The sequence below is a fragment of the Carya illinoinensis genome, chromosome 3 (assembly GCF_018687715.1).
Source record: "Carya illinoinensis cultivar Pawnee chromosome 3, C.illinoinensisPawnee_v1, whole genome shotgun sequence".
Lineage (NCBI taxonomy): Eukaryota > Viridiplantae > Streptophyta > Magnoliopsida > Fagales > Juglandaceae > Carya > Carya illinoinensis.
The window spans coordinates 48958555-48976554 of record NC_056754.1 but is presented as its reverse complement, the minus strand read 5'-3'; the positions used below and the strand labels follow the sequence as shown (position 1 = coordinate 48976554).

General features: G+C 39.2%; 1 protein-coding gene across 3 annotated transcripts; it reads left to right on the top strand.

Annotated features, from left to right (window-relative positions):
- Nucleotides 1–6691: 6691 nt before the first annotated feature.
- LOC122305050 (nudix hydrolase 20, chloroplastic-like) lies at nt 6692–17373 on the top strand. Of its 3 annotated transcripts, none has more exons than XM_043117337.1 (9): nt 6692–7137; nt 7331–7395; nt 7634–7772; nt 8188–8268; nt 9643–9768; nt 15544–15623; nt 15738–15853; nt 16024–16144; nt 17136–17373. In XM_043117337.1, exons 1-9 carry the CDS (start codon nt 6841–6843, stop codon nt 17203–17205), a joined length of 1095 nt encoding a protein of 364 aa, XP_042973271.1. In that variant the 5' UTR covers nt 6692–6840; the 3' UTR covers nt 17206–17373. The 3 variants fall into 3 exon arrangements, with proteins under 3 accessions (XP_042973271.1, XP_042973270.1, XP_042973273.1); XM_043117336.1 differs by having other exon boundaries at nt 7586–7772; XM_043117339.1 differs by lacking the exon at nt 8188–8268 and having other exon boundaries at nt 7586–7772.
- Nucleotides 17374–18000: the final 627 nt, after the last annotated feature.

The following is an 18000-nucleotide window of genomic DNA, read 5'->3' as shown; positions in this document are numbered from 1 at the left end:
CAAACTGGCCATCTTAAGCCATGTAGCTTTCCCGATTTTCAATTACATTACTCTACCCGTCACCCTCTTCAAGCTTTGCATCTAGGTATGGTCATCTCTGAGCCTTGGACCTATGCTCAAGCAGCATCTATATCTGAGTGGCATGCAGCAATGGACAGTGAGTTTCAGGCGTTATTGAAGAATGAAACCTGGTCTTTATGCTTTCGTCCACCTGGTAAAAATGCGGTTCCCTGCAAATGGGTTTTTAAGCTTAAACATCGACTTGATGGAAGCATTGAACGTCACAAGGCTAGACTAGTTGTTGTTGGCTATTTACAGAGAAGTGGTATTGAAGTTCATGACACATTCAGCCCCGTCATCAAACCTTCTACCGTGCACATGGTTTTTGCACTTGCCGTTTCTTTCAACTGGGATATTAGCAAACTTGATGTCTCTAATGCTTTTCTCCATGACATTTTAGAAAAAGAGGTATATATGACACAACCAAAAGGCTTTGAGGATCTTGTGCACCCCGATTTTGTGTGTAAGCTTCATAAATCCCTCTATAGTTTGAAGCAAGCTCCTCAAGCTTAGTTTAATCGTTTATCCACTACATTGTTGTCTCTTGGCTTTCACAATTCACAAGTTGATCCCTCCTTGTTCACTTATCACCATGGTTTAGTGTATGTATTTTTATTAGTATATGTGGACGACGTTCTTGTCACGTCTAATGATCGGGACTTCATTACATCTCTTATTTTTGATCTGCAACTTGAGTTTGCCATGAAGGATCTTGGACAGTTAACGTACTTCTTGGGAATTGAGGCCACACGTTCTCCTTTCGGGTTGCATCTTCGGCAAACAAGATATATTATTGATCTTTTAGATCGAGTAAAGCTTCTTGGCATCCGGCCTTATCGAGCTCCTTGTGTGTCGAGCTCCAAGCTATCCAAGTTTGCTGGAGAACCTCTCCCAGATCCATCTGAGTATAGGCAAACGGTAGGTGCCTTGCAATATGTCACTCTCACACGTCCCGACATCGCATACTTAGTAAATCAGCTTTATCAACACATGCAAGCTCCAACCTCTACTCATTGGACAGCAGCCAAACGTGAACTACGTTATTTGAAGAAGAAGTTGGATTATGGCCTCTTTTACACACCCGATTCCTTCTCTATTGATGCTTATTGCGATACCGATTGAGCTGGTGATCCTGACGATAGATAATCAACGTGTGGATATGGTGTTTATGTGGGTTCCAACCTCATCTCTTGGTCGACCAAGAAACAACTTGTGGTTTCCAAATCTAGTACTGAGGCAGAATACCGATGCTTAGCTCTTGTTACAGCTGAAGTATATTGGCTGCGTATGCTCTTGTGTGAGCTGAAGGTTTCACTTTACTCTGCTCCTATTGTGTGGTGTAATAATATCAGTACTTTAGCCCTTACTTCCAATCCTATTTTCCATGCTCGATCTAAACATATTGAAGTTGATTACCACTTTGTCTGTGAAAAGGTGGCAAACTGAGACATTGTTCTACAGCACGTCCCCTCTTCATTGCAACCTGCCGATATTTTCACCAAGGGCCACATAGCTGATCGTTTTTGTTTTCTACGAAACAAACTTTCTGTGTTGGATCTCCCTACTAGTTTGCGGGGGAATGATAAGGATAAGGATCATCCAGTTCAAACGGGATAGCTTGCAGGCGTTGCCTCTTGGTGTGATGTTCGGCAGTTATCATTTTATCATTTAACTTGTATTTAAATCTTTTGTAATTCTTATCTCTTGTAACAAATACATAATCTCTTTAAACAACTCTGTTTATATATATATAAGAATATACACGTCTCTGGTATGTAATTCCAGAGTTCCTTTAATTCTTTCATATAGTCCGATATAGATGGAAATATCAATCGATATAATCAATATTTAAACCTATATAAAATAGATATAATTTCTGTATCGTACCTACCAAGAAAGTACGAAATTAAAAACTGTGGTATCACCACCTTTTCATTGGTTGTCGTTGCATGCACTAAACTTTATGTCATATAAGGTTGAAAGCCATCTCTTTTATATTTTTCATTGGTACCCCTTTTCTTTTAGAGTAATTATTTAACTTAAAGTCTGCATGGCTTGGACCTTTCGATCAGTTCAGAAAATTGCAGCAAAAAGACAACCAAGAGCAACCCCTTCGAAGCAACGTGGAATGAATCTACTGTACTGATGCCCATTTATTATTAGAGAAATACTAATTCTCCCTAAAAAGTGACGCAAATGAGTGTCTCGATTCCTTTTTTTTTTTTTTTTAATTTAATAATTAAGAAAATATTTTTAAATAATATTGTAATTTTTTAAAAATGTTTATGATGATTAAAAATATATATAAAAAAAGAAAAAAAAATTAAAATGCACAGTTCAAAACATGTTTTCGGGAGCTCATTTGGTGACTATAGGAATCTTATTATTATTTCAACTCGAAATCTTTTATGCTGGCAGTTTTTTTATGGATTGGCTTGGATTTTTTATACTGAACTCATGAGTTGGATTTTTTTATGCTGGCAAAAAGACTAGCAATGGCAGATTTTTTTATGCTGGACCTCATGATGAATTGTTATTATTTTTAAATTGAGATTGTGCATGTATTCGATAAGATTATAAAAAATAAATTATTAATTAATATATGGTCAGTATAATTATAAAATATGAAAAAAAAATTATAAAACTTTCTTATTAAAAAGATAATATTTTATTATTATTTTAGATAATAAATAAATAATCTAACGTGAAATTATATCTTAAATGACAAAGGCAAATGCCAAAGCATCTACTTTTAGGCAAATTTTACATTTGCCTTTGTCTAAATTATTACTGATGCTCGTTATTAAAAAATTGATAAAAAAAAAAAAAACCCTTGTAAATGGACTTTACCTCCCTTTCTCAAGGCCCATGTGACATGCCTGAGGGACCTCGAGGGGCCCAACTTGGCCTAACAACCCTTCTCTAAAGAAGTTATTGGGTTTCAATGGAGTACTTGACCCGCAAGTTAAACCAATCCATGAAGCAACCTCCACACTAGAAAGACAAATTGTAAGGACAGATGATACTCGTTGCCCTAACACCCCCAAATGAAACCTAGCACTCGAGAATTTGTATAGACAGACGAGTGAGAGATGTGGAGGACCCTTGATCTCTTGACAGAATGTATGGAGAGTCTCAGTGATGATCACTCGCAGGCTAAAGTCTAATCAAGAAGCCATGCCACATTAATGGCGCCACTCCCCTAACTCCAAGTCGCATTAATGGCGTCTTCTCATGAGCCACACCGCATTAAAGGATTTTGACCAAACAACAGTCAAAATGACATAAGCCCCCTAAAGCATAGTACGAGACGTCTCCCCATAAATCTCATATAAAAGTTGACCCCCATATATGAAGAAATCTTTCTAAACTTTAGTACTCTAGCAAAAACTACTAAGGAGATTTACTTACTTAAATATCAGAGGCTCCCCAGCTAACACTGAGCTCCACTCCCTTGTCTCCTTGAGTGTGAAGGTATAAAACCTAAATCCGAGTTGTTGGGATTTGGCCCAAAAATGTACGAAATATGACGTTAACAAACATAATTCGGAAATTAGAAAAAAAATACAAATAAATAATCTCTAATCCAATGTGCACTTACTAGTACAAATAATTTTTAGGGACTATCAAGTTGAGAGAATTTTTTATTAAATTATCTTAGATGTACTTGGAAAAAATTTATTATCGAAGACTTGTGCACTCTCAAAATTAGTTGAGATGCTGTTTCCAAACATTCGGTTCCAATAAAAAAGAGTTATGCTACACTCAACGAGGGTGTAGCCCAAAAAATTGTCCTGAAAAGGCTAAATGTTTTTTTTTTCCCATACATTTTTTTTTATATTTTTAGATATTTTGAAAAAATTCACAATATCATTAAAAAAACGTTTCTTAATCAATAACTATAAGTAAGAAAAAAACATTTTGAGACCCAACTCTCACTAACTATATCAGTTTCCAAAAATAATAATCCCTCGTCCTAAAGATAAGAACATGGGCTGCGTTTGGTTATCAATCCTATTTCAACTCATGTAATTTAATCATTACAACTTTCTCGACTTTCAACACAAAATATGATAAATAATTTAACTTTTTAAAATTTTAAAATAATAATAATATTAAAAAAATAATATTTTAATAATATTTTATTTAATTTTTAACTTTTATTTCAATTCACCTCAATTCTAACTAACCATATATAACACACCTCAAGTTACTTAAAAGAGAAATACATAGAAATTGCTCATTTTAAGGGGAGCACCTCCATTGAAGAAAGGAAGAAGAAGATGATAAGAGAGAAATAGATTTGCATTATGGATGATTCCTCATAGCCAAGTTGCTCATTACATATAACCCACGTATTGGGCTTGGACTAAAAGTGAACACAAGATAATAAGACTAAAGTCAGACAATTAGTTCATTCTACAGGCTTAAGCCCACTCCTGTTACCAACCAAACGCCCATACAATAATTTACGACATAATTTTTGAGGAACTAAAACACTTGAGTACTTGCATGGATGGTCATTGAAGGAACCACCATAAAATTCCTCTAAAGCATTTGCAGTATGAAAGCTGATTTTACAATCACTCACTTTAACAAAAACTAAGGAGACACAATTTCTGGCCATGAGTTCGAGGTTCTCAATGCTGATTTTGACAAGATCAATCATATAAAAATTCAAAACGTCAAGAACCATCTTGTTCAAAGCAAGGTTGTGTAGCCCTTGACCATCATTCTCAATCAATTGCCTCTCAATATAATTTTTGGAACTCTCATTACGAACCTTGCCATCCACTTTTAGCATGGCTAGAGCACTGTACGTGCTTGCCAAATGACTACCATTACAACTCAAAACCCCCTTCATGTCGAGAGCAAACTGAGAAGTTCGTGAACAAATAGAACCAAGCAATATATCAAAGGACTCCCTTCCTCTATCAAAGGGCTCAAAAACACCTCTTAGCAACAATACAACAAGCAAATGATGAGCAAAAAATTTCTTACCCCTTAAATTCTCAGCGAGGTGGGCATTAGTGTTGGGGTCTTCTTCCCTGAATTGAAATATGTGCTCTGTGGCATCTGCAAGGGTCTCTTCATGCATTTCATCGAACAAATTACAAGCTACATCCAAACGGTAGTTAAATACTACAAACCCATACCCATCTTTCTTAAACTGTACACTGCAGCACCCAAACCTTCGGAAAGCATTTTCAAGTTCATCTCTCCAAGTCTTAGCCAACAAATTACCTATATACAGAGACATTTGAGAAGCTTTGCATTCATGAAAAATGAGCTTGATGTGGTCTGGGTATTCCTTCAATATATCTGGGTATGGATGAAACGGGTGGGTTGTGTACCTGGAAATCAAGATTTTCTCGTTACCCACGTCACCCAAATTAGCAGCCTGGATTGCAGCACCATTAGTAATAGCCTCGTCAAGATTGCAAGAATTCTTTAACAGGAAAGACCAATCCCACGGCTGTATTTTGTTGAAAACCTGGAAGGCTTGTTTTCCATATTCTTCTCGATTAGAGTTAGTGGAGCTTTGACCTTCATTCTCATTTGGGTTTGGTTGTTGGTTATTAGAAAGATGGATAGGTCTAATAGATTGGAGGAGTTTCAGAGCTTTAGATGGTTTTGGGTCCATATCGATTTTGCACCCAATAACTGTTCCACCAGGGTCAAAACTCCATTTGGTGCCACGGGAATCGTTCCTAGTGGATGAACTTACATGCTCCTTCTCTTGTTGTCGCGTCTCTATTTGCAGTTGTTTCCTAAGAAAGGACAATTTCGATGGCCCCCAAGACAGAGCTGAGGCTAGCTGAGGGAAAGAAATCCATTGTGGTGGAGAAGAAATCGGGATTTGAGAGAGACAGCTTGGGTTGAAGATGAAATGGCACAAGGAATCCACCATTGCTTGTTCTTCGTCTTCATGCATTGCACGGATCTTGTCCTTTTGGCCTTTAACATTTTCTTCGTCAGATGCTGCATGTACATCGTCATCCTGTATTGTACATGCTATCCCTATTTCACCGATTTGATCCTTCAAATGGTTGAAGCTTTCGTTGAAGTTGCTCTTCCATTTGTTCATATGTTGTCAAAATACTTCGTGCATTTTATTGTGGCTGTTTCAAAAATCATTCAGATGTTGCTGGACAACGTTGAAACGTTGAAGATTTTGTTCCAGAAGCTCTTTGATATTGAGTAAGGATAAGATAATTTGTTCCATTTTTACGAATTGATGAAGTCAATGCCAAGGAAAGACTGGCTCTGGATACCACTTGTAACATACCTCAAGTTACTTAAAAGAGAAATACATAGAAATTGCTCACTTAAAGAGAAACACCTCCATTGAAGAAAAGAAGAAAAAGATGATAAGAAAGAAATAGATTTGCATTAACTTTCTGATGATTCCTCATAGTCAAGTTGCTCATTACATATAACCCACATAGGCTTGGACTAAAAGTAAACACAAGATAGTAGACTAAAGTCAGGCAATTAGTTTATTCTACAGGCTTAAGCCCACTCCTGTTACAACCAAAGGCCCGTACAATAATTTGATGACAAAACAAGGGTAAAAAGCAGTACAGTAAAGGGTAAAGGTAGCCTATGGGCTTGAGCTGAGTCCAAATCAATTAGGCTTGTTACACCATCCAAACCGGCCAAGTCGGATGGTGAAAATCCGGGACGGACCGGGAGTGTTCTCCTGCCGGTACGGACGAAATTAGCACATGGAGGGAGTGATCTCACTTATCATTGCATGCCAATTGCCCAAGCTCGCTGATGGCCGGCAGTTGCACTCTTCCCCTCTCATACAAAATCCAAAACTCGTTCGTTCCCTCCCTCTGCATCTCCAAAGCTTCTCCTGCTTTTCCCATGAGAACTTCGACACAGTTTCCATCACGTTTTCTCACTCACGCTTGCTTCAAATCTAAGTCCACTACTCTTTCAGTATCCGCCGCTGGTACTTCCTTCACTTGGGACGACGTCTTGCGAATTTCTCAACCGGAAAGCCTTCCAGACGATCCTTCGGATATATCAGGATTCTTCCAGAAGGTCAAAATCTGCAATCGTGGATCAGTTAAGTCCCTTGGAGTCTCTCTTTTCCTCTGTTTGGTTCCCCAGAAATTCAAAACGTTAAAGGAATTAAGAATCATTTTGGCTGTTTTTGGACCTACTTCTCTCAGATTTTGACTCCTTCTCAAGCCAAACGGACCGTTTTTCCATTTCCATTTGTTAGATTTACTCATTTCTCTTTTGGAATCGCTCCCAGGAAAAGCAATCCGAGTTCCTTCCATTTGTTATCGAGGACGAAATCGTTGGTTATCTTCATAATGGGTAAGGGTTAGTCTTATAGAGAAATTCGTATATGGTTTTTTTTATTACTGACCTCACTGATATGTTTCGGTCAAATTCTCCGAGAACTGAATTTCTATCATGTTGAATTGTATTGCGGAATCGATTTTGTTTGTATCTATTCGGGAATCAAAACAGTAGGTTTATTAGGTAATTTTTCAAATTCTCGCAGTTTCGCTCAACATTTAAAGAGATTCAAGGATGTCTTCTTTTTCCCTAGAGATGATTCTTATGGAGGGCGCATTGGTGCCCATGTGACCTTACATCCGATGTTGGGAAAACCCGAGGATAGGACTGGTGCAGTTGGAGATGTGGTCAAATGCTTGGGGGAAGAACTGATTCCAGGTATACGGAACGAGGTAATAATTGTAATTAAGCGACGCACTGATTCGCTCATGTTATTCTTTTTGTGCGTACCAAGTGAACGTGTGTTGGAATATGTTAAAACATAAATTAAATAATAATATATATATATATCTTTCTATCAATTTAAAAGTTTAACAAGTCGTTGTACTAAAAAAACATGTTTAACAAGTAGGTAATTTTACATGGTATTAGAGCAGATATCGAGTTCAAATCCTAGAATCTACACTTACTCACACGTGAGGAAGGGTATTAAGGACCAATGGTGATTTCACATCATATTTGTGCGTGAGGATTGCATGCTAGAATATATCACCCTTCCCCCACTCCCTTATTTGGAAGTTTCTTTATGTTTCCGAGTGTCCAATCGTTGTGTCCTTGACTGATATCAATTCTACTGATTTTATTCAGCTTTACCCTGTGAAATCTTCCTTTGGTTCGCGGGTCTTTTTTTCATTGGAACGTGCTGCAGCTCCTTACTTTGGAATAAAGGTGGGTTTGTGGCATTTTGGAATGTCTCATCTTTTGGATACAAAGTTCTCTTGAGACACAGTTGACACCATTGTTTTGTAGTCATAAATTTTAAGAAAACGTGTCAAATATTATTAGACACTTGCAACTTGATTTGGTTCTAGATTCTTTTGCTTTAAAAACCAAGTGCTTTTCTTTAGCTTTTATAAAGGAAAAAAATTCCTCCCCATTGATGGTATTTTTTTAATACTTATAAAAAATATTATATCAATAGAGAGGAAAATTCAGTGGTTAATACTTCTTATCTTTTGGATGCTCTGCTTTCGCTAAACTTATATTCTTCTGTGACAAAGGTTCCTGAGACTGACCTAAAGAGAGTTGATTCTGTCAACCCAGGACTTGAAATTATATAAAACAAAATGCTGAAGGTGAATTGTCCAACCTGTTGCTTAGGAATCATTTCCCCATATGACTCGCCTTTTCACTATTTTGTTATCTTTTGTTCTCTTTATCATCATTTAATGTGTGGAACTCTTACAGACAATTAGTAAATGATCGCACTTAAGAATTTCATCACAACGAGCTCTATTTTTAACTAGTAGTCAAGGATTTTCTTACATCTGTTAGGCAACTATAAAGTGAGTTTATGAGTCCCATAGAGTGATGGTTCAATATTACATATTAAATCCATGGTTTCGGCTGATCAAGACTGAGGTCTGTAGACCAAATGGGCATCTCCTCCCTCAATAAAGTGGGGTTGGTGGTGAGGTCATAGATTCATTCTCATCCTCATATAATTTTGTGCAAGTTGTATCGCCTATAAACAAAAAATGGGCTTTTGCTAAGAAAGAAGTGGAGTGAACTTTCATCACATGCTACAGAGATACAAAATATGTGTTTGATGACTTCTTGATTACCTTTTGACTGTATTATTAACCGTAGGACTGTGTAAATATAGTGCATTGGTCTTACTGGCTTTAAACTTCTTCCTCTTTTCAGTACCATTTGTACTAAACTTATGGACTGAATATTACCATTGTATTTCATATTTACCCCCAGATATTTCTTGTAATACCCCATATGATAAGGATAAGGATATGTGGTATATGAGATCCCACATTGCTTGGGAAGAAGAAGTTCTTGCTCTTTATAACGTTCCAACGAGGCTCTAATTATATCATTGACTAATTCTTTTGAAGTATAAGTTATGTGGTTTGAGTCTTCCATTGGGGCGTTACATCTGCATTATTGATTGAAGACGGAATATCAATATTTGAACATACCAAGCAATACATTTTGTTTTTTTATATGATTGATGATCTTGACTGTATTGCAATTAGGTTATTGATGACTATAAGCTTTGCCTTCTTTTCTCTTATGATTTCCTGTTTATAGGCTTATGGAGTTCAGATGAATGGCTACATTGAGAGGAATGGGCAAAAACTTTTATGGATAGGGAAGAGAAGTCAAGGGAAAGCCACTTATCCAGGGATGCTTGATCAACTAGTTGCTGGAGGACTGGTTTGTAATGACCTTGCTATAATTTAAAACCTCAGGCGGGTGGGAATTTGAGGATTTCTTCCTCGCTGCAAATTTTTGGAGGTCAATTCAGTTTTTCTTGTTGAAGCAGTTAACTTGAGCAAGGTTATTTATGCCCAATCTTGATAAAAAATTACAAAAAGATAAAGCTCTGATGGTCAGTTCATTTTTTATTTTTTGATAAATAAACAAATTATATTGATCAAAGAATGGCAAAGCCAGTAACACAACTCTATTGCCCTAACTAGGTAGGCACATTGGAGGCAAGAAAATCATGAAGGGCCATGCCATTAAAATCCACAGCAATAGCCCAACTACAAAGAGTTCTAAAAAATAAAACTTTAAGCTCCTCCAACGATCTTTCTTGGTCTTCCAAAGTCCGCTCATTGCACTCCTGCCACAAGCACCACTTAATGCATAAATGGATCATCTTCCAAATAGTTTTAATTGATTGTCTGCTTCTTTTGTTTGACCAACTAGCCAAAACTGCCTCCACGGTTTTTGGCATAACTCAGGCCATATCTAGTAGAGCAAATACCTCATTCCAGAGAAATCTTGCTATATCACAATGCAAGAGGGGATGATCTACCGACTTTCCCCCACCTCTGCACATGCAACACCAGTCTACAATAATAATTCTCATTTTCCTCAAGTTATCTATGGTAAGTATCTTAACCAGGGAGGCAGTCCATACAAAGAAAGAAACGTTGGGAGGTGCCTTGTGTCTCCAGATCCTTCTCCAAGGAAACTGAGTATGGGCTCTTGAGTAAGGGCCTTGTTGAAGGAACAAATGGAAAAAGTACCTTTGCCTGCTAGAGTCCACCACAGAACATCCCCTTGTTGCACGTTTGGTCTTATGGAATATATGATGCTGTAGAAATATGCAAAGCTGCTTATTTCCCTCCTGTGCCGCCCTACTAAAATTAATATTCCAGAGAATCTGCCCCCCCCGATATCTCCATAACTTCCACCATTGAGACATTCTTGGCACTTGCCATCTAGAAAAGAGAAGGATACAAATCTTTTATAGCCATGTTGCCATACCAAACATCTCTTCAGAATTTGATCCTAGATCCCGCACCCAACTGAAGCTTAACATAATGGTTAAACACCCTCCACCATTTTCTAATGTGTTATCACAACCCAACTCCATAAGCCCCCCTTATTTCTCTAGTACACCAATCCCCCCATAAACCACAATATTTCTTCTCAATCACCAATTTCCATAGAGTGTTTGGTTCCCTGGAAAATCTCCACAGCCATTTGCCTAATAACACTCGATTGAATACTCTTAGATTTCTAATCCCCAAACCTCCCCTAGAGATAGGACAACAAACCTGCTCCCACTTAACCAAGTGAAACTTGAACTCCTCCCCTAAACCCCACCCCCCTAAAAAAAAAAAACAAGAAATCAAGCTGGAGCTTCTCAATACGGGCCACCACACTTGCTGGTATTGAGAAGAGAGATAAAAAATAAGTAGGTAGGTTAGAAAGTGTACTGTTTATTAATGTAATCCTTCCACCTTTCTATAGGTACATTCTCTTCCACCCCGCCAATCTCCGCTCTATTTTCTCGATCAGTGTATCCCAGACCGAAGGAGCCCTCGAGGCACTCCCCAACGGAAGTCCCATGTAAGTCATAGGAAATGAGGTTATCTTGCACCCCATCGTTCTAGCCAACTGGCGAATGTTAGAAATTTCTCCAATTGGCACCAATTCTAATTTCTCCAAGTTCACATTCAAACTAGAAACTGCCTCAAAGCAAAAGAGAAGGCCTTCAGAACTTGCATCTGATTTTGCTCGGCTTCACACATAATAAGTGTATCATCTGCAAACAGTAAATGTGAAATATTAATAATACCCCTATCCGGAGTTCCGATCGGGAATTCGTCTATAAAGCCATTTTCAACCATAGTTGAGAGCATCCTGCTTAGAGCCTCCATAACTATAATGAACAACAAGAGTGACAAGAGGTCCCCTTGTCTCAAACCGCATGAACTCTGAAAAAACCCGCTGAAACTCCATTTACTAACTCAAAGAACTTTGCCGTAGATATACACCAATGGATCCACACCCTCCATTTCTCTCCAAAACAACACCTCTTGAGCAAATGAAGAAGGAAGTCCCAGTTAACATGGTCATATGCATTTTCCATGTCTAGTTTGCACATGATTCCTGTGTTTCCAGCTTTCAGTTTACTATTGAGGCATTCATTTGCAATTAGCACCGCATCCAGAATTTGTCTACCTTTTACAAAAGCATTTTGAGGTTTCGTAACAATCTTTCCCATCACCTCCTTCAATCTGTTCGCAAGTACTTTAGAGATGATCTTATACACCCCATGCACTAGACTAATAGGCCGAAACTCCTTGATCTCTGTGGCCCCCACCTTCTTGGGTATCAATGCAAGGAAAGTGGTATTAAGACTTTTTTTTAAAATTTTCCAGACAAGAAAAACTCCTGAAAAACTTCATGAGGTCCTCTTTTAGCACTTCCCAACAATCTTGAAAAAAACTCATAGAGAAACATTCCGTCCAAGAGCCTTATCCCTAGCCATTTTCCATACTACTTCATAAACCTCTTAACTCCTCAAAAAATCCCTTTCTAAGCATGCCACATCGCTTGACCCAATGGTATCAAAGTCCATCCCATTCAGTGGAGGCCGCCATCCCACCTGCTCCGCTAGAAGGTTCTCAAAGAAGTCAACGACATGATTGTGGAGTACCTGCTTATCTCTACACTCCACACTATCAACTTTCAGCATCTCAATGTTGTTATTTCTCCTATGCGAGAGTTTGCAATTATGTGAAAGAAACTTGTGCTTCGATCTCCTTTCCGCAACCACAATACCTTGGACTTTTGACGCCAAGACCTCTTCTAATAATAACATCCTCTTAACCTTTGCAACTAGTTCTGACTTCCTATCTTGTTCTTCTTGAGTAAGTGGTTGTACCTCTTGAAGCCTCTCGATCTTCTGCAGTTCCAGCAACTTTATTTTTTTGTTTTCCCCTACATTACCGAACGACTCCAAGTTCCACACTTTTAGGTTTCTTTTAAGTGCTTTCAATTTACTCGCAAAAATAAAACTGGGAGTACCTTGGAATTGATAGAAAGACCACCACTATTTGACCCTTTCCAACCCTTTCAATTTTAGTCACATATTCTCAAATTTAAACGGCTGACAACTATTACAAACTCTTCCACAATTAAGCAAAATAGGCCAATGATCTGAGCCAACACGGGGCATACGCTTTTGGCATACATCCGGGAAATGGCTTTCCCATTCTAGTGAAATCAAGAAATGATCCAGTCGAGACCATGACTGATTATTAGACCAAGTAGCAGTACCCCTAGCTAGTGGCAAATCCACCAAGTTCAGGTCAAACATACACTCCGAAAACTCCTCCATAGCTGCCCGCAGTCTTCTACTTCTAGAAACTTCACTTGGGAATCTTACAACATTAAAATCTCCCCCTATACACCAAGGGAGTTCCTACCAGTTATGGACCTCAGCTAGTTCTTTCCACAATAATCTTCTATTCATGTCTATGTTAGGATCATAAACACTTGCAAAAGCCCACATAAAGTTATCGGAGACACTCTTAAACGAGCATACTATTGCCCAATAAAATCCTTTACCTTCTCCACCACCAGCCTGTCCCACATCACCACAACCCCTCCCGACGCCCCATTAGAGGCCAAGAATGCACAATCCACATGAATTCCACTCCATAAACTCCGCACAATTCTCCTATCAATCATTTTCAATTTCATCTCTTGCAGGCATACAATGTCCGCCTTCCACTCCTGTAGCAAGTTCCTAATCCGTAGCGCTTATTGATCGCATTTAGCCCACGGATATTCCATGACACAATCTTAGGCTTCATTGAGGAAAGGCCAACCCCTTCTCTTTCACCCTACCCTTGCTGGCACTACCCTCCATATTCATTTACCAATTCAATCTTTTGAGTTCCCGATGCTTCTTCGATTCACCTTTAGTTTTTTGTTTATGTCCCGCTTCAATTGCTTTGAATAGAGTCAAGAATTGCTCCTCATAACCACCACAATCAAGCCTCACAAACTTTTGAATCTCTCTCACCTTGTGAAAGACCCAATCTGAAACATGTGGTTTAGACAGGAGGCAGGAATTCAACAGGACAGGTTCCTCTAACCTACTAATATGCAATTTGTGAGATTCGCCTTCCAATGAAATATTATCCAACCCCAACTGTCCACAGACATTAGGGAACATCAAATCACCATCCGCTGAGTGCATTTGATCCTTAGATCCCTCCCCCTCTTCATCCTCCACCTCAAGATCGAGATATGGTCGTATAGAAGTTTCCATCAGACCCAAACACATGGCTTCTGGGCTTATTAGCGCTGTCTGTCCTCCCTTCAACGGAGAGAAAACTTCCAGACTCGACAAAGAACCCAATGCTTGCTTCAGTAGTATAAGTTGTTCACTCAAAGCCATCGGGACATCATCGACGTTTTCCACTACCACTGTCGGTGAAGTCTATGGACTCGCTGCTACCCTTTCCACCGCCTGAGAGCACCGAGTCTCTGGTATGAGCTCCACAGGGCTGTCATGGAGAATCGGGTCATAGAGAGTCTAGTTACTCTCCATTGGAATGATCCTAGGCTGAGAAAGCCAAGGCCCATCACCAAGCCCTCCACTCGACGAGGCCAAGTTGCAATCAGAAAGGTCCTTGGGCTAGGCGCTATCCATGGTTGGGTTAACCAGCCGTCCAGAGGGAATAATGGGTTTAGCCACTCTGGGCTGAGGCTTAGGCCCAACCTTCTTACTCCAATAAGGCCCAACAAAGCCATTTGAAAACGTTGAGCCCCTTTCTTTTCTCCCTTACTTCCTCCCGTCTCCAGCTTCTTTCCTTTTTCAACCCAACGTGCCTTCATACTTCCTCTATTTCCTCAGTTATCCCAGCAGATCAAGCAAGCGCCTACTGGTCTCCCATGCCTCTTGACCAGCCAACGTCTTGCCATCCTCTGCACCCCGTACATGGTGAGGGGCTCGACGCACCATCCCATCGCCGTGACTTGCACCTCTATCAGCCCTCCTTTGGGCATGGCTTGGTCCCGCCGTCGTGAGTACCTCCTTGAAGGACCGATCAAAGGAGTACGCCCCCCTTACCACTTTGCTCATCTGAGCTCCTACAATGTTTCCAAAACTGTTTCCCCTAGATTGGGCCATCTCCGAAACAAGTTCCTTTAGCCTTCTCCATCCCCATCCCTCTTCACCTTCAAGGAAACAGAGCAAACAATTTCTTCCTGCTTGACCATACTCTGCGATCGACAAGTAACGCCCACGTCTATTCGCACAACATTGAGCAACAAAGCTACGATAGCCCTCCCTTATCACCGAGTATATCTCCTTCTTCCCCCCTCTCAGGTACTCCTCTAGCACTTTCACAAACCACGATATTGTGTTAAGTCCCACCAGCACCTCATGTTTCTCCTTCCAGCCCTGCTCTGAAATATGTAGATTGCCTCCCTCCTTTACAAGCACTGTCAACTTGGATTCTACAACTAACTCTCTTGAAACTGCCATCTGAACCACCGCGATACTACAACTCCATCAACATAGCAACATCACCGACGAGACGAAAGTTTGCATGTGTACGGAGAAAAAAATAATTATGGTCAAGTCATTACTAAAGCCTATTAGCTGGTTTATATTATGTCCATTATGATTCTGTTCCAGCCTCTGATTTCATATTTCCACAATGGCAATTGCAGCCTCATGGGATTGCTTGTGGGGAGAATCTTGTGAAGGAATGTGAAGAGGAGGCAGGAATTCCCAGATCCATAGCTAATGAGTAAGTTTTCACCATCATTGTTTCATGTTACCTAGTAGTGGCATCTGCCATTGGTTGAGAAAGGATTCTTTCAACCTCTCACCTCTCACTGAGTCATAAGTGCATTTCATACAGAGCTATACCAGTAGGCGCTGTTTCCTATATGGACATTGATGGCTACAGATATAAGAGAGATGTTCTATTTTGTTATGATTTGAAGCTTCCTGAAAGTTTTAGACCTGAGAATCAAGGTAGGATGATTCAAGCACACCTTTCTTTAATGCTTTTATCTGTTCCTAACCACAGTCTTTGCTAGTTTTTCTTATTCATTTGATGGTTGCATCTCAGTAATCTTCATTTGATCTGAAGTGGTTTCTTATGGAGGATTTGACCCCTTTGTGAACTGTTTGTTGAGAGACAGATGGAGAGGTGGATAGCTTTAAGTTGATTCCTGCGAGACATGTAGCGAATGTCATTCGCAGAACACAGTTCTTCAAGCCAAATTGCTCTCTTGTCATCATTGATTTCTTGTTTCGACACGGGTATTTCTCTTCTGAATTCTGATATTTTCTTAACTTCCAGCAATCGGTTGAGCAAGAACCCAAAACAACTCCTTGCCGAGAGGCTGTGCATCCCTAGGATTATTTGGGACTTTGTTCTCGGACACCCGGTGTCTTAAAAAAAAAAAGAACCCAAAGCACATTCCTTTCCTACACATTGACTTCACTGCTGATGCTGCGAGATAGCTGTGGCCATTATGGTGCCATCATGCTTTTCAGCTTAGAACTATGTGGTTTGCAATGTACCCAATTTCCACCGTTAGCAGATTATTGAAATAACTTTTTGAGCCTAATATTTCACTTTCAAAATCACTTCATTTTCCCTCATTTTTATCTGGTAATCTCTCTCTCTCTCTCTCTCTCTCTCTCTCAAATTGAAAAATAGAAATTAAAAAGAACTTACTAGCTTAATGTGTATTTCTAGAATCTTTTGCATACAACATTGTTGTCAATGTTGATACACGATTTTTATTTATGCTCTAGTTTCTACCTAGAGATTCCCATGCTTGTTCCTGGAGAGCTAAAGACTTGTGCCCATACCAAATTACCGAGCCTTACTAAAGCCTTCTTATCTGCCCTCAGTTGTTACTTAACACACGAATCTCATTTTGGAGAGTGTAAAATATAGCATATATATCCTTTCTGAATTTGTAGAACTAGGCAAAGTATGAATAGGATTGCAATGCACCCCCAGTAGCTTCTTGTTGCAAGAAAAAGGGAAAGAAAAGGCAGCCCCATCCCATCACCGATATGGCCATCAAAACAGTTATAATATATGTTACACTTAGAACAATGATTATGGAATTACGTTGATATGCCTCTCTGAATTCTTCCCCTGGTTTCATCAATTTTTGGGTGTGTAAAATTACTTTCCAATTAATAGAAGTAGATAGTTTTTCAATGAATTCCATGAAACACATATCTGGCATAACTATGACCTTAGACTGCTAATTTTTATCTACAAATTTTGCAGATACATGAAACCTGAACATTTTGGATACTTGGATCTACTACAAAGTTTGAGGAGTGGGGATTGCTCCTAATGATAGATACTTGTCCCCCTCCCCCCCCCCCCCCCCCCCTCCTCTCTCTCTCTCTCTACCCTTTACCAGCTACGCTTATATTGTGAAGGAAGAAAGGCTGTGCTGTAAGAATGGATATTGCGATGTTGCGAGTTAAAAGCCAATATATTCTTCTTTGAAGTTGAAAAATGTTGTGCTACAAATCATTTAGGGGATAAAAATGACAGTACCGACGTCGTCTATTGAGAAGTGTTTGGAAAAAATTCTACTAGTTTAGTGGGGGAAAATATAAAAAGAAAACGATTGTTCTCAACAACTCGTAGAAACCAACTGTTAATCAGAGTCTCCATCATCAAGAAGAATACCATACACTGAGTTGGATGGCTTTTGCTCATGTAAAATATACTTCAATAGCATCCACAGCCCATCTTTTTTTTTTTTTTTTGTTAAATCAAGCATGCTTATATAAATAAAAATGAAAACAAAATACAAAGCATTAGGGGGGTCTTTCCCGCTATCCAAAAGCAAGATACAAGGAGGAATAAAATCTAAAGGAGTGTTACCAAATAAATTGTTTGTAGCGGCCCATTGCGCTATGGAATGCGCAAGTCGATTTTAAGATCGATCTATTTTGTGGAAGCTCCACTTTGGATGAGCAGCTAAAGATCTTGCTATGTCATTCGAGATGGAAGATATTTGTCAAGACTCTTCCTCTTTTGAGATAGAGGAAATAACCAATTAAGAATCTCCAATTAAAGAAACCCGATGAACAGTCCATCTCTTAGTTGTTGATGAACAAGGAAAAAGCCGCGAAAG

Excerpts from the sequence above, each read along its gene's own strand:
- LOC122305050 (XM_043117336.1), top strand. The coding sequence starts at position 6,841 with ATGGCCGGCAGTTGCACTCTTCCCCTCTCATACAAAATCCAAAACTCG. Across the intron at positions 7,396-7,585 it reads GTTGGTTATCTTCATAATGG|TTTCGCTCAACATTTAAAGA; the intron begins GTAAGGGTTAGT and ends AAATTCTCGCAG. Across the intron at positions 7,773-8,187 it reads TTCCAGGTATACGGAACGAG|CTTTACCCTGTGAAATCTTC; the intron begins GTAATAATTGTA and ends GATTTTATTCAG.